Raw genomic sequence first — 25,111 nt, 5'->3', positions numbered from 1 at the left:
GCAGAATCCTCTCTCCAGCCATGTCTCAACTAAGTCAAATAAACTGCTGGATCTTAGCAGGGAAAGCTGACTTATTAACCCTATAACAGTATCATTATCTCCTATTTAAAAGCAGGAATACAAAGTACAGAGGCCGCAAAGAACATTTGAGAAAGGCTATCTGATCTCTCGCTTCCTCATCCATGGGCTGAGAGCCTTCCTCACTGGTACCTAGGCTGCAGACCACTTCCCCTCTCTCCACTGCAGGCTGCCCACCAGATCCTATCAGCAACTGCATGTACAGATGTAGCATTAGGAAAAGTATTTAAGACAGTGTTCAGCAGTTTCAGAGTCAGCTATCCGCCCCCCACAAGGTGCTTTCAATTTGAATTTGCGCTATAAATAAGAGAAGTCAATCAGTTCCACATGACCAGATGTTCCTGCGCAGTCTACTAGTAACAGGCATATTGAGCTTGCTTGAAAATTGTTGCTCTGCGTAACTACTGGGTTTTTTATCCTATGGCTATATATAGCAAGATTTAAACTTACCATGGATCCCAAATGCATGCCAGAACGCAGCACACAAAGAAGGAAACCAAAGATATGGTATTATGCGTTTAATTTTTAGTCACAAACCTCCTTTCCAAATCCACACTTGGGTAATTTAGCTTGAAGTACCTTCAAATGAAACTTCCAGTAACACCTTTGTATACAGCTCTAAGAAGATTTTACTATAAGTGTGTCAGTCTAAGAGCTTGCAGCAGAAAATGGCAATTCAGAAATGTTTCACAGAAAGGTGGTCATTTCAGTGAGCTCCCTACGTGACCCAGTGAGCTAAGTTCAACAGACAGCTGACCAGCCAAAATTTCCAGGGTCATGTAGTCTGTCTCCAGTATGTGGCATCTGAGGACCTCCATGTTCTTGCTGCAAAAATGGAAGACAGGCAGACCTGGAAGATCCAGTGCTACCTGAGGCTTGGGAAACGGACTCTGAAAAGGCCCAAATTCTCCTCTAAAGCCACCAGCACTTTCGGTGTCCCTGCCGTGGTGGTTGCTGCCCTGGCAATTTCTGCTCCCAAGCTCTGAAGTCCACTATTCATACTCCCAAGTATGTCTGGTAACTCTGATAGGAAGTCAGGAGTTAAGAAGCCAGGAAGCTACAGAAATTACTTGAAAAGCAGATTTTTAAGTTCTAAGACTCAAAATCATTTGGAAATTCTGGGGGAAAAAAAAAAAGTGCTCTGTTTTTCCTGAAAAATCTTTCAGACCTCCTACTCAAAAAGTCACAATTTCTATATGTTCCAAAGTACAACAATCCTTGCTGTCCGTTCCCTTATGACAACCAGTAAGGGAATTCCAGCTTTCAAAGATTTCTGGGTGCAACTGTAAAATAGGAAGTACTGCATAGTTCCTTTGAGAAAGGCAAGAAATATATGGTAAAGTTCAGAAATTTGGCTTGCCTTCCCAGATACCTTGTTTTTAATCAAGTAACTAATTAAAATGCACACTGTAACCTTGCTAATTTGGATCTAATTTGGGGCTAATAACATGGAAACCCACAGCAAAGTATTGCTGCCTGAAGATTAGCCACAAGTAAACACAACAGAAAAATAAAACCTCTGCATTCCATTCTACCATTCATTGGAAAAGTGTAATTTAGTTTACATTCTAAGCATGTTTATATTTTTGTAGTACGCTTTAAAATCAGAAGGAATTTTAATACCCCGAGACTTCATTAAATCTAACCTTTGGTGATTAAGGCACGCTGTGAAGCAAGGAGTGAGTGCTATTTGTGAAATGTATATTGGTGAAACACCAGCTAGTTAAATCCCACTGTGTTTCAAAACTTTGTCAGCAATAACAATTTTATTATCTGGGTACTTAACTATCACCCTACTGTCTAAGAGCCTTAATTTAGCTGCCCATGCTTGGAGGGAACACAAGCTAGCAAACATACCACTGTTTTGAATTCCGACACTTGCCACAGCAGCCAGTCTTCATTAAGTGTGTACAGGGCTTTGCAAGTTATCGCGTCAACGGGTCCTTTGTTTATCCTCTGATTGAGGGTTGTCACTAGCAAATAGAAAGGTTCACCAATTGTCTCCTAGGACATGAAAGAAACACAAGGAACGTGTTATTTTGGTAATCACTAAACAGGCATTAATAACCAGGAAAAAAAAAAAAAGCAAGTGTAACAAATTGAGTTGTTTCCTTTTAACTAACTTATTATCTTGCAATTAGAAAAGCAAATCCCTCTGAGCAGATTTATGTAGTTATTTGTTTAACCTCCATCCTCTGCTTTATGGTGTGAAAGTCTCATGCAAATAGCAAGGGACAGCTGGAGCGTGTGGAGAGATGGCTCACAGCCCCTTGCTGTGCACGAGCACGCTACAGACAAGCTGCTCTGACTCCACCTGGCAGACGCTTCCTAGTTCCACCAAAGAGCGGGTGGGGAATGAGACGTGCATGTGTTCTCACTCATATTTCAGCTATTTCTTCCTTTTCAGTCTAGTGAGAAAACAAGCTAACAACTAGTTTTCTCTTGAATTGGCGGCTCCCTTTCTTGTCCCTGAAAAACAGCCTTGGGAGCAAGGGATTTAGGGAGAGGAGCATCTCCTGTATGAGAAAAGGCTGAGGGAGCTGGGTCTCTTTAGGTTGGAGAAGAGGAGACTGAGGGGTGACCTTATTAATGTTTACAAATATATAAAGGCTGAGTGTCATGAGGATGGAGCCAGGCTCTTCTCGGTGACAACCAACGGTAGGACAAGGGGTAATGGGTTCAAACTGGAACACAAGAGGTTCCACTTAAATTTGAGAAGAAACTACTTCTCAGTGAGGGTAACAGAGCACTGGAACAGGCTGCCCAGGGCGGTTGTGCAGTCTCCTTCTCTGGAGACATTCAAAACCCGCCTGAACACATTCCTGTGTAACCTCATCTAGGTGTTCCTGCTCCAGCAGGGGGATTGGACTGGATGATCTTTTGAGGTCCCTTCCAATCCCTAACATTCTGTGATTCTGTGAGCAAGGTGGTACAATGTAGACTGGTATATAAGTGTAAAGAGGGAACAAAACTGGGGCTTTCCTCTCCTGCCTGAACCCCAGGCTTCAGGCGAGCACCTGAGCAAGGAAGGATGGATCTTTGTTTGCATGTGACACCATTCCTACAGCCTGGCATCTCACCAGCACGGCTCTGTAAAGACGGCTGGTGTTCCGAGAACAGATCTCTGACAGTTCCTTGGCTCTCTCCTGGGGTTTCAGGAAATCGGTGAGAGCTGCTGAGCCTCAAGTCAATTCTGCTGTTGTATTAATGGCAAGTGCAAGGGCTGATATGAGTGATACCAACAGTGTGATACCATCACGCTCGTAAGAGAGACAGGAAGCATAACCAAGGGCTGAAACCAAGAATGAAGTGCTACCAAGTGGGCTAAAATAAACAAACACCAAAATGAAAGAAAAAACGCTTATTTTGTTTCCACTTGAGGTTATTTAGTTCTTGAAATCTGCAATGTTGTTTGGAGGTTAAAATTTTTGAAAAGGTCACTTTTCCAAAAGACAGTATTCCTTAAATCTCCATCAGGTGGTAGCTTTCCAACAGCTTGCACAGAAAGGTACAACTGCATTTTCACACATGTCAGTCTTCTATTATGATCACAGTTCATCCCATGGAGATGAAATGATGTCTGACATGAGAAAAGGATATGCTAGGGTTGCAACAATAACCAAACCTCAGCCAAATAAATGACATGATAATTGCTTACAGACGTATTCTTTCCCTACATCCCCTTGAATCACGTGTGCATATTAATAATGTTAAAAGTTAGACTGAAAGCTTTAAACTGATTCCTCTAACAATTCTCATGGAATAAATCAGTTTAAAAAATTATTTGCTTATCTTATGTAGTAAAAAATGTACATGTACCCGGAGAAATCCAGAAAGGCAGACAGACATCCAGTTTGTCAGCAATTTTTCCACCACAGATTCAGTTCGTCTGAGCAGGAGCTTAGGCTGTACATTGCTTGACTGCTCCATCAGGTCCTTTGTCAACACTTCCAAAATATGGGTTAGATAAACTAGCTTAGTTTGTAGTGCAATAGTCAAGAAGGATGCAAACAAGCACCTGTTTAAAAAAAAAAAAAAAAAGAATGCTATAATATTTAGAATTTCTCTTCCCAGTCATCTTTAATAAATGAAACACACTTTAGTGCAGTTCATATCCTAAGTTTTCCCTCTTCAGGCTCAGAAACTGTCCACTGATGTCTACGAAAACATAAAAAATGCAAGTCCATCTGCTCTTGTGATTATTTTTTAAACACAAAATTTGTGTCTCTAAATTTAATTCTGCAGAACAACACCTGCTGCAGTGACAGAACGTTTCTAAACTGCAGAGCTGTTGATCTAACTGCAGGAAGTGTTTACAGTTTTGAAGTGAGTTCTCCTGCTCCTTTGCCTCTGTGTTTACATGTACAAACATTCTGATTTATCTTTAATGGCTTGTTTTAATGGCAATGTTTTTTCTTCCTGAGTGTGTGCAGATGGAGAAGATGGGAAAACGCTCTGGAATCATGCAAGCTTGTTTTGCAAGAAGAAGAAATTACATTTGCGTAACAATGCATGTTGTTTTTTCTTGCTAATTCTTTGTCTTGAAGATGATAAGCATAATCATACTATACCTGTCTTTCACAGAGAAATTTTTCTGCTTTTCAAGGGTGTGAATGAGAGTAACAAGAAAGTTCTTGTTACAAATTAAAGCATGCAACATGTTGAAGCTTTCATCCTTGCTCGTTTGGTCTCTGCTCTGGAATAGTTAAACAAAAATAAGCAAACTGTAGTTTGGCTATGACAAATTCTTGATGGTCAGAAAAATGGTAAGCGACACATGGAGTAAGATCCTGGCCTCATTCAAATCAGTGGGAATATCGCATTTACTTCATGGGTCTCAGGATTTTACTGAAGATGCATTTGTGTTTGTGTACAACACAGAATACACACATGCAGAGCATACATTTTCTGTCATACGCACATAGTAATGCCAATAGTTAAGTTTGCCTGTCATTTCCCATTACTAGATTCTGTTTATTTCATTTAAATAAGTCATAATATATATTAGGTAAAAGCATCCTACGTATCAAATTGTTTTTATACATAGATTCATGTAACCTTCCTCATGAGAGAAAGGGAACATATAAAAAATGCAATCTGATGAGCTCTAGAACAACACTAAGACAAGGGATACACTCACTCTTGAAATAATACTTATTAATTAAGGCATATCGCACTATGTCAACTTACCTGTGGCATGTCTTCACTGAAGATGGATGCAAAGCCTCCTGACTAAAATATAAGACAGGTGATATTTATCATTCTCACATATACCAAAAGTTTCTAACACATATGTTAAACATGCCAAGCATATTCCTGATGGCATACAACTTGAAATAAAACAATGGAAATGCTGGCTTCTAATGTGGCTGCAATATAGAAACTCTAGTTTCTATAGCAGTAACTACTCCTACATTTACACAGACCTAAAATTACATTTGGGCCTTTGAAGGCAACCACAAGGCTGATGTGGCCCCTGGTGAAAATGAGTTTGACATCCCTGCTCTGCACAATAACTTCTGCAGAGGTACTGCCAAGGTTCACTGAAATGTGAGCTCTCAAAGATGACCTGGTATTGACTTCGGTGTTGCTGTGTGTGTCACTCTGTGCTGCTGAGCTGCACTAGCATAGCAGTCAACTCCCACTGTGCAGGAAAAGCTGTTTATCACCCTCGTCTGCAAACGTGCTGGTGTGCAATGGGTGCTGCAGGCTGCATCCTTCCTGGACAGCAATGATAGCCCTTGGTATAGGTGGTGTCTGTAACACAGTGACACTTGAGTTCATCTGCCTCCATTCATTTCAAGGCACATTATGAATGTTCACTGATGAACTCTCCAGGAGGGCCACGCTGTCAGACTGCAGAGAGGCACAGGTGCCACCATACACCCATTCTGAGCAAAAGCTCTCACAAGAAAAGGAAGCCCCCAGTTGTCAAATGCTTTGCCAATGCCTGTTGTCTGACTCTTATAGCCTGTAAAGTCCCAACACAGCTGCATGTTCCCAAAGCAGCACACTTGAGCAACAAATTCACACTAGTAATATTAACTGTCATCTGCTTTATCTGTGATACTGGCAGCCCCTACTTTCCTTATAGGATCATACAATCGAAGAAGAGTTTGAGTCAGAAGAGATCGTCAAAGATCATCTAGGGCAACCCCCTGCCATGGGCAGGGACATCTTTCAGTACATCATGTTGATTAAAGCCCCATCCAGCCTGACCTTGAACACCTCCAGGGATGGGGCATCCACAGCTTCTCCGGGCAGCCTGGTCCAGTGTCTCACCAACCTCATTGTAAAGAATTTCTTCCTTATATCCAATCTAAATCTATCCTCTTTCAGTTTAAAACCATTGCCCCTCATCCTGTCACTACAGGTCCTGGTAAAAAGTCTCTTTCCATCTTTCTTATAAGCCTCCTATATACTGAATAGCTGCAATAAGGTCTCCCTGGAGACTTCTTCAGCTGAACAACCCCAACTTCCTCAGGTTTTCTTCATATGGGAGGTATTCCAGCCCTCTGACCATTTTTGTGGCCTCCTCTGGACCCTCTCCAACAGATCCATGCCTTTGTTGTGCTGGGGACCCCCTCGCAACCCACTCCCACCTTGCCCCCCAAGTAGAAACAGCCAGAACCACAGTAAAGGTTAAAAACGCTTCTGAACAAGGAATATTTTAAGAATAGATGCAATATCCATTTAACACCTACAAGCATTAAGCACAAAACAAAAGCCAGCAAGCCAGATTAAATATAGAAAATTGAAGCAGCAGGAAGCTCAAAATGAAGATGGGGTCCAACACTCTTAATTTTAGGTATCTGACTCCCTCTTCAAGCAACTCATCCCATTCTGAGACAGATGTCACAAGCAACTAGGAGGAATCACTTTCTCGAGCTGCCTGTCTCTGCACTGACTACAGAAGATGCTCAGTCAACAGTTTTGCCGTTCGTGTTTAAACAGCTTCGATGAGACAAAGTCCATCAAACACACTGGAAAACAGAAAGGGTACAATACGGACATCATTCAAACACAGGAGGTTAGTGAGGGAAGTGGTGGCCTGTCACTTCGACCCTTCTGTCAGCCCTTCTGACACACGGTTGCAATCTACTATCCCATCACATTTTCTGTTAATGTGTAATATTCATTTACTAGAGCACTGCACTTCTACCACATTCATACAGCACACGGTATGTATGGACACTACCACAATGTAAACAGTAAGTATTCAGCAGGAAAAATTGGTAGACAATATGCTAAATAACTTGCCTGATGCCATTGTCTGTAGAGAGATAATAGTGGCAAGTTTACCTTTGTGGTATCAGTATTTCAAAGCGAGACAAAATCTAATTGGAATAATTTCCAGGATGCACAGTGGCATGAGACTCACCAAGGTAAAACAGGAGCCCTTCCCTTTCTGACCTCATATAATGCAACAGTGGCAGGCTTTGTGCCTGTTTTTCTTTCCTTTTTATTTGCATAGAGCAAAGCATTTCCACCCAGACAGCTTCTACAGATTGTTACTGTTTTGACCAGGGACTATCACTAGGAAAATATATGTTCCTAAAAATAAAAACATTATTTTAATGCTAATATGCCTGGCAACAAAACAAACTGAAAGGAAAGAGATGCAGCAAATCAGGTTTCCTTAGTCCATTTTCTTCAAACCTCTTAGTGACCCCATACAAGTTAGACTGGGGGCACCACAGCAGGACTGGAAGAGATATCCCCAGTTTCCTTTGATGTGAGAACTGGACCCAAAGAGTACAAATATTATTTGTATGTAGTTGTTAAATATTATTCTGCCTTAGCATCAGGTATTAGGCATTGTACAAAAAAAAGGCCCTGATTCTGCAATATCACATGTTCATCGCAATGAGCTGTCGGTGGGATCACACAGGGCGATAAAGTGAAGTAGCGTGCAGATCAGACTGCAGGACCAGGCCGCAGCACTGATGAGTAACACGTGAAGACTAGTAGATAATTCACATAGATACCAGCTATAACCTACAACAGCACAGCACTAACCAAGGGTTTCTATTGATTGGTCGTATCAGTTACACAGCAGAATATCACCAGTTTAGATCGGAGCCTCTGCCAATTAGTAAATGCCAGTAAGCACTGGTTAACATGATGATATGATTTTGAAAGCTGTGGCAAAGGCACTTATCAGCACCATAATGTGCCATACACGTAAAAAAATAGCAAGAGAAGTAAAATATTCCAGAGAAGGCCTCTTTGGTCCTCCGATGCAGTGGCACAAACTGCTCCAAAGAACAACGAAAACATCCACCTCTAAAATGGACAACACTTAAGTACTTATGTAATTTTTAAGCATTTGACCTGCACTCCTTTCAATCAAGGTCTTATTATTTCTGTCAGCAGCTTGAAGAAAAAATTCTGCACGACCTTAGAGCCATTTCCTCATCCCACAAGTCTAATTAGCAAGTGTCACAATGTCAGCTAGCCTGTTACTTTAATTAGCTATAGCATGGAAAGTGAAGGCATGAGAACAAAAAAAGCAATGGATAAATTATAGCTTAGTTAGTATGGCCTGAAAGGCTTAGTGAGGCTGGGCAAAAAAAAGGAATGGATGCACACACAACCCTTGAAAATTCAACAATGGTGCTTTATCTACAGCAGTTAGGCTTGGTTAAATATAGAGATGTATAGTCTTAAGTGTTCTTTCATAATTCTTGATGTAAGAAAAGTTTCTTGTGAAAACAATGTGCAATTACTATGTAGTATTCACTTTAGTTATCCAATCCTGATCGTCCTAGCTTTTTCATTATTAGGCAGGGCTGACAACTGAAGGATTTGTAAATATTTACCTCCGGAAAGAAAGTTCTAAGAGCAAAGTGTTTGTAGTCAAGGAAGGGAACAGTTCCAAAACTATCCACCACGTCTAACTCATCCATCTGCAGTTCAGCAAATCCTGAAAAAGAACCCCCCTCCCCACCCAGAGAGTTAGTTTAGTTGACACAACATCATCTTCACATAATTTGGCCCCAGTAGATGTTCCTCAAAAAACAGTTTTCAGAGAGTTGTTTTTCTAGCTGAAACTCTTACAAGTGGGAAAGTACCAATCCTTTATTCTTTTTCAGTTCTGTTGAAGGAAATATTACATGCAGTCCTATTAGCTCAGTGCTATCTGCTACCGCAGTGCACACAAACATTAAAGGGGAACTCTGACACGAAACAAAAATATTCTAACAGCTATAAAATTAAAATGTTTATATAATGTGAGCTTCTTGACAGTTTCAGTTCAGAAATTGTACTGTACTTAAGCTCTACAAAGCTCTTTAGACCTACCCTCGCGTATTTCTTTCCGAATCTCATATTCCAGCAGTTCAAGTTGCTGACTCTGTTTACGAGTTAACTCTTTGGATTTGTATCCAGTAACTGCAAATGCCACTAAAAAGACAAAAAAAAATAAAAATATTCTGAGTACAGAAACAGCAGAACAGACAACTCCTATACAAGTCATATTTTAAAATTATTTTAAGAAACGGAAAGATTAATATACACTTGTACTCTCCAGGCGGATTACTGTTTCTACTGTTGTCAGTGTGCTAGTACCCATGAGCCCCACTTATCTGGATTTAAACACACATGTTTAATAAAAACCGTTCCTTGTAACAAGGTCTTAGAACTGTCAATCCAACTTTATTTGAAAGTACAACACCCTCTGCTATGTACAACCTGTACACTGAGACACAGAATCTAAAACTCACTTCAACTACCAGCAACCTACTTAAAGTAGCACTGATTAAACAGGAAAAACCGTCCATTTGAACAGGAAATCCATTTCCAAATTGTTAATTTCTCTAAAGCTTATTTAGACAGAGCAAACGCACGAGATATGGTTCCTGTAAAGGTAATGTACTTTTTAAAAAGAAACCCAAACTAACAAAAGAACGAGACCAGAGTTAACTTTGTCCACTCTTACTGGGAACAGGGGAAAACCATTTGTGACAGTGCCAAACCTGTATGTGTGTGTGTATGTGGTTTTGTGTCATGATTATACCCTTCAGCAAATCAAAAACTGAAAACACATTATTGTACTTACCTATAATGACACCCACTATGATAGGTAGCAAAATAAGAACGTATAAATATATGTGTGATGATGTTGGTTTGACTTCATGCTCAAAGTTTCCTAATTTGACCTGAAGAAAAATGATGTCTGTGTTAACAGAAGACAGGTATTATATCAGTGCTTAAAATGACATTTAATGTATTAAAAAAATACGGATTTGAGGCACATGAAGGACTTTGGTTCTCCACATGCACTTCAGAATTGTTGCTAAACCTTCTGGCATTTTGAACTGAGGAAGGCACATGTTGATAGTTAAAAACATTCCTTTGCCCTCACAGTGTTACACTGCTGAGCATAAAAGTAATACTCAAGCTGATAACGAGGGAAGTGACATTTCTGATAGACACCCAGCCCTCTTCCCTATTTCTTTGCAGAAGTTTCAACCTCTTTATGCAGGATGTAGGGTGTTCCTGAAGGTCTACTTAAGAACCAATACAACACACAATACATGTGCGGCTGAGGGAACGGGGGCTGTTCAGCCTGGAGAGAAGGACGCTGAGGGGAGACCTGATCGCTCTCTACAACTACCTGAAAGGAGGTTGTAGCATGGAGGGTGTTGGTCTCTTCTCCCAATTTGTAAGTGATAGGATGAGAGGAAATGGCTTCAAGTTGTGCCAGGGGAGGTTTAGATTGGATATGCGGAAAAACTTCTTCACAGAAAGGTGTTGGAACAGGGAAGTGGTGGAGTCACCACCCCTGGAAGGGTTTAAAAGGCATTTAGACGAGGTTCTTAGGGACATGGTTTAGTGCCAGAGTTAGGTTATCGCTGGACTCAATGATCCTGAGGGTTGCTTCCAAACAAAACGATTCTATGATCCTATGTACAACATTCCTCAACAGCCACAGGGCTTGTCAAAGGCAGGACAGACATTAATTCCTAGGAATACATGAAAGTGCTGAAGACTGCCAGATGCAAAACTGAGGCATTCACCAGTGCTAATTATGGCGGAAGAAATTTCACAAAGGAGGATCTCAAAGAGGACTATGAAAACACATAAATAAAGGGTAGCTAAGCCTATAAACAGACTAGAAGTAAAAATACACTTTGATACAGAAAAAGAATACCACCAAGTGCGAGAGATAGAAATGAGCCTGAGATAATTGAAAAGGAGAGTTGGGTTGAAATGATTTTTGGTTACAGCAGGGAAGACAGAGATGTGGTGAGTTCAGTCCATGGCTTCTCACAGGAGGTGAGTGGCCAGGGCAGCTGAGGACTGCCAACTGGACAGTCGCATTGTGGTGACATGGACACGAGCAGGCAAAGAAACCCCATAGTGCTAGAAGGACACAGCTTTTCTATTTCTGAGGCTGCAAAGAACAGAAGACTAAGCAGACATATTTCCTCCATCAAACGTAATTTTTTTCCTCAGTCATTTACATGTTTTCACAGTTTCTACACAAAGTATGTTCAGTATCAGCCTTCCTAGGATCCCATTTGACTTTTCCAAGGCTGAAATGCATTGGTGGCTAAATATATTAATCATCCCATGACTAATTCACCTGCCTTTCTCCACTTGTTATATCCAACCAAAGCATTCCTAAAGCAGAAATTTCTGTTACTCATCCCTGCTTATTGAAAACGGAGACAAAGCATTCATTTAATTTTCTGCTCATATTTATATTACCTTCAATCTTCATCACAAACTTCCCATTCAGTGGTACCATCTATTTCCTTTACGTATTTATCTCTTTCTTGTTTATGAATTATGGACTAAATAAGACACACCTAAATTCACCCAATTCCTATTCCTAAATTAATTTCATTCTTCTTGCATGACATTATAAAACCTCCTCTGGACTGGTAATGCTTCTGAGTTTCATGTCACCAGCAAACATGATTAGTGTGTCCCTGATTTTTGTGCTCAAGTCACCAGCGATACTCAATAATATCTATATTAAAATCAACATTGCTCAGAGTCAGCTCCCCATACACAGCATTGAGTTTTTCTAAGCCCTAGTATTTTCATAATCAGCACGTTAAGTAGTTTAGTGAATGACTTCTAGGTACATGTGATCTGCTGCTTTTCTTGTTGAGGCAATCACTCATCTACCTAAATAAAGATATCTGGCATAATCTGCTTTTATTAAAAAGGAGTTGAAAATTATCCCATTTTCCATTTACCTCCAGGTCTTTCATGAGTCCCTCATTCAAAATTTATTCCAAAGCTTTACACAGAGCTAGGATTAAATCAGCAAGCCTCCATTTGCCTAGTTGCCCTTTTTTTTTCCTTTTAAATACTAGTTTTATATTTGCCACTCTCCAGTCATACAGCACCTCTCCTGACTCTACAGTTTTATTTAAAACCTTTCCTACTAAGCCTACAATATAATGTGGCAGTTTTTTTCTCAGTGCTGTGATGGGGATGATCCTGTTCCAGCTGTCCTGAGCCCGTTGGTCTATCTGAATCTTGTTTCTGTCACAAGAATGGCATTTTCTGCTTTGATACCTCCATTCAGACTGACCATCCTGTTATTGACCCCACACTCACTATACTCTTTCTTCCTGAAAACTAAAGCAAGAGTTATGTTTATTCTTGGGCCATACCTATCTTTTACACCCAGCTTATCCTTTCTTCAGAGTGGCCCTACTTCTTCTGTGATGATTTCTGTGTAAGACGGAAAACACGTGATAATTTCCTGCTTTTACATTTGTCTTCATGTTGGAAAAAGTAGTTTTCAAGGTACCAGAAGCAAAATGTTACATTATAACTATTGCATTTGATTTACATTAGCAAAGTGGTGACCTTTCTATGACAGTCACTCCTATGAAGCTTGCAGGATGAGCATGTGATGTTGCAAGGCAACGTTAATATTTAAATGCAATACGAATCTCAGAAAGGCTTTTCCATGCCATAACTGGCTTAGATGGCAGGATCCACAGATGGGGGATCAGTTAACAGCGATATGAAATTGAGAATAGCTTCGTTAATCTTTACTATGAGCCATATGCCTTGAAGTCAATAGAGTTATTTTGGTTTTAAACCACCATACACTGCAGTAAGAGTCTGGCATCAGTTTTGTTCCTCATGAATGGTGATGATCGCTTTTTAAAAAATTCGTATCTTCATCTTATTCATGGAGCAAATATCTTAAGCTGCCATTTAGTTTTGATATCCATGCTAATGTTCTTATATTTGGGGCTGGCTTTGTGCCATATGCTCACAGCATTCTGGCCTCCTTCATAGCATTCTGGTGCACACTGAATTTCACCCCCTTTTTCATCCAGAAATGCCTTCTCTTCTGTCTCAGTGGTGATACCCATACACTGTTCAAGATCTTTATCTACTTTAGTGGGGTAAAGTGAATTGGGATGACACAATCCTGCTCCTCGTGCTTAAGCTAGGCAGACAGGTTTAGGTGCAAAGAATGTAACCGGCCTACCAAGTACCAGGAGAACACAAAATGCATCCAGTTCCTCCCTCTAAAAAGAGTATTAACGACCAGAGCACTAATGCTACATTTTATTAGTTTTGCATAAACATTCAAGCATTGTTAAATTGCAACAAAAGGGAACGCTACTTACAAAAACTTTCACTGTGGAAAAGTCAATCTTCTCTGTTCCATCCCTTTTGAATTTGCACAGTATGGTGCTACGGTCTGTTTTTTTGGTGATGTTTTGGACACTGAACAATATCTTTTTGGTCTGTGCACCATTCATATATGACAGATAAACCTCTACCTCCGTTTTAGAAATATTCAAGTTGTCGTTTTCTTTCTAGAGGGAAAAAATTTAAGATAATAAACAGTCACTAAATACTGTAAGAAATAAAATGATCCCCAATGACTATTTTAAATAAGGAATGATAATGTATTACTTTCAAACTTACATATATTTTTAATTCCAGATCAGGATCCAGCTCTGTGTGCAGCTGGTAGTTAATGAACACTGGGTCAGGGTGATAGTGTAATTTGACACATGGTATAAAGGTAGTTTCCACTTTTAACATCATATCAACAACTTTACCCTCTGTTGCATGGCTCAGGCTTGGTGTTAAGTAATGATATTCAGACCCATTTCCAGGACACCTAGAGACCTAGAAATGCAACGGCAAAGCTGTAACAATCATTAAGCACTCAACAGTGGGTACAATTACAAACAGAGGCACTCAGAAGCATTTTAACGTCTTCCTGACTTCACACAGATACCTGCTAAACCTCTCTCTGTGATCAGGGCTGCAAGCAGAGCACCTGGGAAAGTTTCTGTGACGAGCCTGCATTTACCTCTAAGCACATTTATCACACACTCTGCACGCTGCTTTAAGGCTGATTGCACGCTGCTAAGGTAGCTATTTCCTGCAGCGAGACAGGAATAGTGACAGTGATTTCTCCTTCCTTCCCCTCAGTGCAGGTGACAAGAGAAGAGCAGGACAAACTCTCCCGCACCCCATGGCATTGGCTCTCCCCAGCTTAACTCCTGATAGAGAGAGGTTGCTGCAGTCACCCTGTGTGTTACTCCGTGGGGTGGTGCTGCTCCTTTCTGGTCTTTGTGCTGCAAGCTCACCAACTCAGAGCCACAGAGGAGGGGTTTTGACTCAATATCAGCTCCAGTCTCCTGCCCTTTGCTGGGGCAGTGGCACCATTTGTGTTCTCAACACAAAGACAGAGAGAAATACATCATCCCCTCCTCCAACAGACCCGTGTATGGAGGCCAGGGAAGTTCAAAAAGGATTAATTTGGAGCAAGTCTCTATAGCACAGAAAAAAGGCTCATGGAATTATGTGGGAGAGCAGCTTATACGTATCCACGATCCTGTACTGAGAATGTGTGCAACTGTAATCCCACAAGTGGTCATATTTATTTCAGTAGGGTGACTGACGCATGCCTGTAAGTATTTGAAAAACATTGAGATCCTCCTGAAACCTTAGGAATAAAACCTAATCCCTTAAGAGATCACTGTTTGATATTGTAAAGGAGATTAAGACTTACGGTGAGGTTTGATCTCTGGTCATCTGAAATAATCACACTGTCCACCACATTAAAATTTCTACCAATCGTAGTAATTTTGCGACCACCACTGAAAAAACAAAGCGGGGAGGAGGGGTACGGGAAGGGAGGTTAATATTATCTGTTTTCCCACAGATAAGTCCTGCATTAAGGCTTCAGCCGTGAATAAACTACTCATGTGCATTTTGCCTTGGTAGCAGCCAATGTAATAAAGTCAAACTGCAGGACAAGATGATCTGAGCTGTACAGTGAAGTTCCATTCTTTCCTCATAATGTAACAGTAAATGCTTTTGCTGCCACAAAACCAAATGACTTGTCACCATACACATGCATACTCCTTTTCAGGGACTCTCCACCTTGTTTTCTATTCATGCAGCTGAAGAACTAGATTGTGATTTAAGATTCTGTCTTGAAGAAAGAGCATCATGGTATTTTTCTGCCCCGGAGCAGTCCTGCCTGTGCTTAATTCTCGCCTTCTTCAGGACGAACCAATCGTGCCAGGCACCTCACGGGAAACATTCTTGGGAGCGTTCAGACCATCTGTCTCGGCACACACAATGGTGCTTGTGTCTGAGGGCTCTGCCTCGCAATCTCTGCCTCACACAGTTGGAGTGGCTTAAGGTATTATTAATTTCCAGCTGCCTGAGCTGCCCCTCACCTGGAGATGAGAGTGTGCGTCCTGGCTGCTCAGCTGCTGCAGCTGCCAGCCCAACTTATTACCTCAAATCCACGCTTGTCAGTGCTTGACACCAAGATAGCAGATTAAGAATGTGAAAGTGGGTAAAAACTGTGCAGGCAGAGGGACAGTTGGAAAGCTGTGTCTGAGAATATCTTAAAACCACCCTGTAAGTTTCGGCCGGAGCTGAATCTTCCATGGAACACAGCAGAGGCTGGAAAAGGGCCCTTTTGGCTTTAAGAAACCCAGTCCTAAAGCAAGTCAGTGCACATCACTGCCACGGTGATTATTTTCACTTCATTTCCAATTCACTCATACTTTATACTGTTTCAGAGGTGAAGGATATATTACTATCAAGAGAGCAAAGTTAAATGGAGTTTGAATTTATGCATGCTACCCATATTTTGATTCAGCTTCAGTATAAAGAGACTATTTTTGACTTCTACCAAGTAGACCTGGGGTGGGCAGGAAGGAGTTTACTGAATCCTGCAGAACATAGAACCCATCTTGCAGCTATCATGACCCTATCTGCACATTAAATGTCAAATCAATTTCACTGTCATAAATTAATCCTCCACAACAGGTTACAGCAGTCATCCAAGTTTAGAGCAGCTGCAGTCTGGCCAAGGAAGGAGGCTCATATCAGCTCAATGGGACTACATTTTAATAAATACATTAAAAGTACAGAAAGACAAATTTACCTGATCCAGGAGGTATTTGGTGTGATTCTAAAACATGATGGCAGTGAAACGTAATGCAGGGTCATTGGTGGCGAACACTTTTTTCCGTCAGCCTGTATACAAATACTTTTGGCCTCTTTACGTGTTGGTGGGAGAGCAAATGTCATTTGCGTATCATTTAGCACGTTTCTAACTTTAATGCTAGAGGAGAAAGAAAACAGTCAGATGCTGAAACACACACCTATGCCACTATACCACTCATTGGTGTTACTACATGAAGCCTATAACCTAAAGCAAAGGATGAGGAGAAAAGAGGAATGAGTTTCTTTTTAAGCTGCTAGATGGAAGTGGAAAGAGTGAGCAGGGAGTTGAAAACACAAAGTAGGGCATCTGTTGAATCAAGTTGCCATGTGTCATAACAATCACAGAAGATGGTACAGATATTGCTCTTATGGCCTTGGGATGAGGCTAATGCAATGTGTGATTTTGCTGTGTAAACTGTGTGCTTTGCTGTGTGTTTTTCTGTGTTACCAACACATTAGCTAGTCAAGAATGAGAATCTTTGGTTTCCTTTTCTTCTGTTTTTTTCTGTCCTTCTCTCTTTGCCCCCTCTCTCCCTTTCTCTCCTTCCTCTCTGTCTCCATGTACTTTCTCTCTCTCCTTTCCTTCTCTCCACCCTTCTCTTCTTTTGTTTTCTGTGGTCCCCAAGTAATTAATGGTCGAACTAAAAATTGAACTGTACCATATGTCTACTTTTTCAAGTGCTAGCTATGTAATATGGGCTTGTTAATCACAGACAGCCATTGCAGCTGCACCTGAAAACGACTGATTCAGAATAAGATAGCCTAATTATCTAGAGGGTTACACTGTGCAATCATCAACAGAAAAAAGCACATGCTGTTGCATGAGAGATTCCCTTCCCTGGCATGGTGTCTGTGCTTTCACAAGCAGAATTGTAGAATATATGGGGGATATTTTGAAGCAGATGAGAGCCAAACAAAGTTGAGGTTTCCTGTGACCTAACTTCTTGTTGCCTGCTGCAAGACACAGAGGACCACAGGTACAGAACTGTCCTAACTAATACTAAGAGCTGCCCACCTACCCACCTATCCCTTGTATTGCACCCAGGCACCAAATTCATTTCCATCCTTTGGCAGTTTAAAGTAGAAGTGTAACTAAAGGAGCGCAGAGCATCGCCCCTCTGCTGAGGAGAGGCCCATAACAACTGTTCACAAAACTCTAGTGCTACAGCAAAACAGGCATAATTTTCACCATGCAAAGTAAATGATATTATTTTTCAGAGCTTAACTCACATGTCTGGTTTACAGCCAGTGATTCCAGTCAGTATCAATTTTATGCCTGATGCACGTGTGAAGTTTTCTCCTTTGACTGTTATTTCACTTTTGCCTAATGTGGAAATCCACAAAGGTTCAATGGAATGAATGCTGATATGCTATTAGGAAACAAAGCAAAACAAAATCTGGTTATAAAAAGGCTAGGCAGTTAAACAACAGCTGCAAAAACAACCGCCACTTAGGAATGCGGGTTTTAGGGCACTGGGATACATTTTTCTTATTAATTACAAGCCTTTTTAAGCTTGATCCTGTGAAGTACTGTCAATCACAACTTCTTTACAAGCTATTTTACCTACGTGTTTCATATTTCGGTTTATCTTGTAACAAAGTTGCCCAAAAGAATCACAATCTGACACACTGGAAGGTAAGTATCATAAAAACACAGCTTGAAATGATACATTTTGTGTGACCCTTGAAGAACTATGCAACAATGCCAGAGAAACCCTATGGTGCTGTCACTACAAGAGATCAGAGAAACAAATGAAGGCATCTCTTGTGACCTGAGAAGGGGAAGCAGGGTCAAATCCTAGAACGAAAAGTTGAGAAACAGTCCCAGAATTAGCTTTGCTAGAAAGTCTTTTCAAAGTCATACATAGAGCTAAAGATACAACACAACTGTGGGGATTTTTTAGCATCCCATTTTGACGTGAAGTAGTTTATAAATCTATTTTCCAGCATTTAAGAATAATCCTAATTTGCTCTGATGCTGTCAGTCTTGCAGAAACGTGGCCAATTTTTAAACTGTGCTTTTCTTTGTGTATCTCTATATTTACTTACTCTAACTCACCAACACTACCAAGCAAGAAGAGAGATTTTTCCCTTGTGTATTTACTCGATGCATTTGACAGCATCTCATGTTTAACCAGTTTTGTTGCTTCTCCAGTTTTACAATCACAAAGACAGTTTCCTCTCTGTGTATCTTTCAGACAACAAACTGAAAACATTCAAAAAACCAGGAAAATACTCATGTGAAACCACAAACTGTTTGGGACCTTCTCAGGCAAACAATTTCTAGCTTGCTTTTAGACTGCCTATAAAAAAGCTTAATGTGTGTTTTTAGAGTATTGTGCGTATCCTGATTTCTGCTGTTCACCTGTGGACGCATCCACTGAGCAGTTCAGCCTTCCCAACTCTGAGAAGGGCACTGCTGCAAAATCTCTTAGAAAGTTATAGAATCATAAAATCATAGAATAGTTTGGGTTGGAAGAGAACTTCAAAGGTCATCTAGTCCAACCCCCTGCAATGAGCAGGGACATCTTCAACTGGATCAGGTTGCTCAGAGCCCCGTCCAGCCTGGCCTTGAATGTCTGCAGGGATGGGGCATCTACCACCTCTCTGGGCAACCTGTGCCAGTGTTTCACCACCCTCACTGTGAAAAAAAAGTCCTTCCCACAGGGTTTTTCTCTCCATGTATCTTTTCATGCACCCAGAGTAGCACCAAACATTGGGTCTGGCAGCCTGGGGGGACCACTGGGGTCGCATCTCCATCCACTACAAACACAGTATTTGCCCATTTCAGAAAGATCCCTGGCACATTTGTCCCCACATGCTACCACAGCCCGCTGAATGCCAGAATGCTCTGGAGAAAATGTGAGACCTGTCACAACTGATGGAAAGCCACAACTTGTGTCTTGGGAGTGCAAAGGCTGGGGCCAGAGGGCTTGCAAAAGGGCCTCCAAGATGACCTCTGGTATGGATAATGGAGGAGGGCAAAGGAAACCCCTGACAACAGCCTGAGGAGAGAAATTCACTCCACCCTGACATGGGGATTAGTTTAACCGTTAGTATGCAAGCAGAACACAACTGAAGCAGAAATCTGAGAAATTAAACCCAACGAAGCACCACTGCTTTTCTCCACCTGTGTCCTGTCTCTCTGTTTCTGACCAGCCTTCAGTACACCAAGGACAGTCAATGTCCTCTCACAAATCCAGAGGCCAAATACTACAGAAAGGAGTAAAATACTCCTTCAGGGCTCTCACTGGTAACCAGCAGGGAGCTGTGAAGCACAGGAATAGCACAGTATCAGACAAACAGATGGAGATGCCCCAGGGCTGTGGCACCACACTGTAGCGCGCTGTGGTGCTTAGGACTTGTGCCTTAGCTTAGCTAGCCTTTTTTCTTTTCTTACACCAAGAAGAAACAGTGGTAAGAATGGTTTATTCTGAAAGTTTCAGCCTTCCCTGAAATCATGCCTTCCTGCCTTGGACTCATGGTGCCAGAGCAGTCACTCGCAGCTCTGAGGCAAGCTCCCGAGTCTGCTTCCCAGCCTGACCACCATGCTCCCTGACACCTTCCTCAGCAGCAAAAAAACCTGTGAATTTCCTCACGGAATGCAGGAGGGACCAAGCATCTTCGCTGGGGTCTGTGGTGCTTATTTCCCCAGCGCCAGAGAGCTGCTGACCTTCCAGTCACTGCATGGCGGGGGGAGAGATGCCCGGCAGCAAGAGGGAAAGGAGACAGCAGAGAGGCAGTAGGATATTTATAAAAATCACTAGTTGTGAGGCATGCGATGAAAGCAGCGTAAACATGCAGAGACACACAGCAAGCTTGCGCCAGGTCCGCAAGTAATGTAAATCAGCACAGCCCTGTCAACTTCAATAGAGCTCCACATTTCTGAGCTGTAGCCCCCAGCCCCATCAGCAGCCCAAGGCTTCCCTGGGGCTGCATCAACAGTGGCAGCCACATCCTCGGAGGTGTGGTTAGCATGGCTGCAGATCGCACCCAGATACCTGGCAGTGGCCCAGGTTCAGCAGCCTCTGCCACCCCTGGGGAGCTCGTCCCTGCTCCAGCACAGCCTCTCCTGTAGCGCTAGCACAGGGCCCTGAGGCCATGCAAAGAACTGGATAGGAGAACTGGCCCAGATGAAAAACAACCTGCCGAAAGACAGGGGTTGTTTCCAGCCCCATCAGTTCCCCAGCCAAGCGCACTGGCAAAACTGCTAAAACTGCTGCTCTGGCGCAAGGAAGGGGGAAGGCGCGTGGATGGAAACCAGCAGCTGGAGTCGGGAGGAGGGCTGGGGCTGCCACTGGAAAAAAAAAAAAAGTGTATTAATCTAAATGCTCGGCTGGGGTTGTGGGAAAACACAAATCCTCTTTCTCAGTCCTCCAATAAGTTCTTAAAGCACGAACAGTCAAAGGGGAGCAGGATTTCAAATGCAATTTCAAGCCCCCTGAATGGATCAATCACTTTTAAATAAACATCTGCCTTTGGACTGCCTCTAGTGCTTTCACTGCCTTGTCCATCACTGTCTTTCCACGATAAGGCGTGTGGAAGAAAGCCATCTCCCAGGCAATTCCAACTATTTACCAATGTCAAATTAATGCACTTGGAGGCAGAGCAAAGAATTTCCTCTGTTCTTTCACCAGCCGTTAATGCTTTATACACAAACCAAATCCAGAATATTAATGCTCAGAAGTATTACAAACCCACTCATCTCTGTGAAAAACAAAATGGATTTTGTGATTAAGTTTGAGAAACCTCAGCTGAACAGCTGAATTTAAGAGGTAACTCTTGTTTTCACAGGTAAAAGTTTGGGTAGTTCTAAGAAACATTTAGAGATAAGAATACAGTCGCTATTTATACCAACTGTGTTATCACTCACAGAAAAGCAGAAACCAAAAACTGTAGGCAGCAAATCTCTAAGTACTTACTCATCAGTCAAATTTCTCTCCACTACTCATTTCTTTCCTAACACCTGCATGTCATAAGCAACCACTGATGCCAAAATCACTCAGTTTTATGAAAAGATGAAATAACTTTAGCACCATAAAGAATGAAGGGACAACCTCATGGTTAAAGGGCAAATTGTATAGACTCTATGGTCACATACAGTCTATATGATTTCAATAGAGAACTCAACAGCCAGATTCAGAAGGCTCTTTGGCATGAGTGACACTGCTTCCTTTCCAGCGATCCAGCTGGAGCAGGATGGATGGAGAGTAGCTCCACCTCCAGTTTTGTCTATAGCCTGGAAGGAAATTTTTTCTGCAAGTGTGAACCAAGGATTTACTAACATTCAGGTATTTTAGTTCCTGGATGCATCTTCTAGTCACTTGTCTGTTATGCAGAAACAGGGTGGCACATCCTGCCCCTGCTTCTGCTCCCCTCGCAGCCATGTTTCAGGAGAACTTGTGATCTGGCTGCATAAAGTGAGAAAGAGGTTTGAGACTCTAAAACCTAGTTTCACAAAGTTGTTTGTCAAAGCAAAATTCAAACATGCATTTAGGTTTAGATAAGAGATTAAGTCTGAGATGTTCTCCTTTTGTTGTTGTTGTTGGACAGCTTATACATCTGAGTCCTCAGCATGGTGGCTCCTGCAGAGTGCCTAAACACAGTATTTGGCATTTAGAGCAAAAATCAGTAAAATCTGCATCTAGAGGTAGGCACATGAGTATTACAGTGTTCACTGTCTCCATGCCTGGATCTGAAATGCAAAACTCTGTTGGTATCTTTAAGCATTAACAAAACACTAAAAAAAATTGTATCCATCCAAGTTCTGCATTGACTTTCTGTGTAACCAATTGACTGCCTCCCCATCCATATCTCTATTATTCCTGCAAAGTCCTCTCATTTTACCTAAATTTCTCCCCCAACTCACAGAACCCAAATAATGCCGATCTTAAAATGCTAACTAACCTCTGTCTTCTGTGCAGTGGTGATCCCATTCGGAGCAGCCGCATTGCAACTATCCTGAAAAAAATCAGCATTTCTCCATGTCAGGACAAAGAAGAGACAGACTGCAGTTCAGATGTTAAAAAACACAAGGAGAAGGCATCACAGGGGATTCCAGCCCTCCCCAACAAACTTCACCTGGCAGGTGGTGGCAGGAGAGACACGCGTCCATTTACATCTGGCACACTCACCCTTGTGTATACAGCGTGAGCAGCTGGTAACACAGAAAACAGAGTTTTTGTAAGACACCGGATCTCAATCTAGATTCAGACTTGAATGTGAAATTTCAAGTGACAGAAAAAAGCACAAACCCAAGAGAACAACCTGACAATCAAGTAATGAAAAGTGAAAAACACATAACCTGCATTTACTCTCCAAGCCTATTGTTGTGTTGTGCTTATTCTGAGGACAAATTCAGTATGAAATACAATCTGTGCTGAGATGCTGAGAGCCATAAATTTCCAAAAAGCATGAAGCAGATGGAACACTCTGTGTTTCATTTTGCTGGACTTTTCTCCAGCACATAAGTGGCCAGACAGTGCTTTTTAACCAGAAAAGGGCAGAAAGCCATTACTGATTCTTTCACAGCTTGCCTGAACTTCTGTTCTGTGTGTGTAGTGCTAGCAAGTATTGCTAATTTGCCATTGCCTTCCGCTACCAAAAAATATGCCTGTTGGGAACTAGTTTGTCCCTATCTTGCTTTGCAATGCATCAGTCAGCATGGAGGAGAGCCAAGAGCAGCACAGGCCCTCTCCATTCATGCTGAGAAATGCTCTGATTGAGAGAAAGACAGTTGCTCCCTCATGTTGCTCCAGGGACATGGAGGTTGATGTGCCGCTTCCCAAATCCCAAGAGTTCAATTTGAACTCAGGTGCCTATGAATTAGCTTCTTTGTATAGGGAAGACACAGGAATACTGTATTTACCTACAGCGTATGTTAGCCAGATCTAAGTTTTAACAACTACATATCATAAAGGGTTAGGCCAGGTACTAGGCACAAATGCTTTCTACTGATAACTCTCAACAAAGAGCATGGCTCTGAAAAATAATGTGGACAGAACAATAGGTATTCATTATTCCTATTAGCAGATTAGATGCTACTTTCTGGCTTCATTGTATTCACGCTATCCATGGACCACATTTAAATTGCATCCAGCTCAATTAAAAAAAAAGCTCCATAAAGTGACTTTCACAGAATCCCTTGACTCCTCTGATCTAGGTCTTATCCTGAGTACCAGGGGCCTACCTTTTCCACAAGGACAAAAAGGATTTTAATGCCATTGTGACATCCTCTATTATCACTTCAGGCACTTGTCATAAATTCAGTCATTGTAATGACTCTCCTACAGCTGGCTGCCAGGGTCCCATTAAATAAAAGGGTTATCAGAAGAAGTAGCTTTCTAAGGACAGTAAAAAAAAAAAAAAAGGAGGGGGGGAAAGGAGGAAATTGACCAAGGAAAGGGATTTGACTACCATTAGTAAAATCTATTTCCTTAATAAATAAATTTTAGAAATGATGACACTTCAGTGCCCCTCCCCGCACACACACATGAACTCCTCATTAGATTTCAATAGGAACCAGGGTCTTACTTTTTCAACTGAACTGTTTGTGTCATATTCCAAGAGCTTGAGGACAGCGATGCTTCAAGAACCAGACAATCTGTAAAAACATGGTTGTTAGACATATGCTGGATATTACAAGAAATAACTGAAAAAAAACCAACTGAGATGAAAGCTCATGCGCCTTCATCATCATCATCGTCACAGAATCACGTGGGTTAGAATGGACCTCCAAAGATCATCTAGTTTCAATCCCCTGCCATGGGCAGGGACACCTTCCACTAGACCAGGTTGCTCAAAGCCCCATCCAGCCTGGGTTTGAACACTCCCAGGGATGGGGCATCCACAGCTTCTCTGGGCAATATGTTCCAGTGTCTCATCACCCTCATTATGGAGAATTTCTTCCATTTATCTAATTTAAATCTACCACCTTTCAGTTTAAAGCCATTACCCCTTGTCCTATCACTACATGCCCCTGTAAAAAGTCCCTCTCCAGCCTTCTTGTAGGTCCTCTCTAGCTGGTCTCTGGATGGTACGCAACTTCTCATACACACATTCACTCACACTTTTGACTGATAAAAATAACTAGATTTGGTCCTTCCATAGCACCATTCAGCTGATTTATTCCAAGACTTTATACACACTCATTAATTAAGCTGATGCTACCACTGCATGGCATACAAAAGCAATGTTACTGTCAGGATACAGATAAGGAAATGCTACCATGGAGTGGGGATATAACATCATCTCCTGAAGAGCACACAATTGTATACTGTAGCAAAGCCAGGCCCCAAATTCAGGCTTCTAACACAACACACTGTTCTAGTACGAGAGGCCCCAACATACCATACTTGTCTCTCTTTCTGTCTGAGACTTGGTTTCAGACTCTTCTTTTGTAATCTATGCAGTAGTAATTTTCATCCTATTTAAATCTTTTATGATTGCATGAGTCAATTTGCCATTATTTCAGCTAGCAATTACTATACCAACAATTCACTGGCAGCTGTGGAATGAAAGAGTATCTTCTCCCATGAGCAGAATACCACATAGAAAAGCA

At 41.7% G+C, this 25,111-nt stretch overlaps 1 protein-coding gene across 1 annotated transcript in view; it reads right to left on the bottom strand.

Moving 5' to 3' along the window:
* Positions 1 to 25,111, bottom strand: part of PLXNC1 (plexin C1) — a 70,741-nt gene that overhangs the window by 21,317 nt on the left and 24,313 nt on the right. Inside the window, exons 7-21 of the mRNA XM_065839188.2 lie at positions 24,085 to 24,154; positions 22,633 to 22,708; positions 22,459 to 22,512; positions 17,782 to 17,921; positions 16,490 to 16,669; positions 15,095 to 15,182; positions 13,996 to 14,202; positions 13,692 to 13,883; positions 10,139 to 10,238; positions 9,382 to 9,483; positions 8,901 to 9,004; positions 5,269 to 5,310; positions 4,650 to 4,774; positions 3,898 to 4,096; positions 1,936 to 2,082 (exon numbers count right to left, since the gene is read on the bottom strand). Coding sequence (XP_065695260.1) covers positions 1,936 to 2,082; positions 3,898 to 4,096; positions 4,650 to 4,774; positions 5,269 to 5,310; positions 8,901 to 9,004; positions 9,382 to 9,483; positions 10,139 to 10,238; positions 13,692 to 13,883; positions 13,996 to 14,202; positions 15,095 to 15,182; positions 16,490 to 16,669; positions 17,782 to 17,921; positions 22,459 to 22,512; positions 22,633 to 22,708; positions 24,085 to 24,154 — 1,826 coding nt within the window. The remainder of the gene's footprint in view (positions 1 to 1,935; positions 2,083 to 3,897; positions 4,097 to 4,649; positions 4,775 to 5,268; positions 5,311 to 8,900; positions 9,005 to 9,381; positions 9,484 to 10,138; positions 10,239 to 13,691; positions 13,884 to 13,995; positions 14,203 to 15,094; positions 15,183 to 16,489; positions 16,670 to 17,781; positions 17,922 to 22,458; positions 22,513 to 22,632; positions 22,709 to 24,084; positions 24,155 to 25,111) is intronic.

This window comes from Patagioenas fasciata, chromosome 1 (assembly GCF_037038585.1).
Source record: "Patagioenas fasciata isolate bPatFas1 chromosome 1, bPatFas1.hap1, whole genome shotgun sequence".
Classification (NCBI taxonomy): domain Eukaryota; kingdom Metazoa; phylum Chordata; class Aves; order Columbiformes; family Columbidae; genus Patagioenas; species Patagioenas fasciata.
Note: the sequence above shows the minus strand (reverse complement) of the source record. Positions and strands in the feature narration are given on the sequence as shown.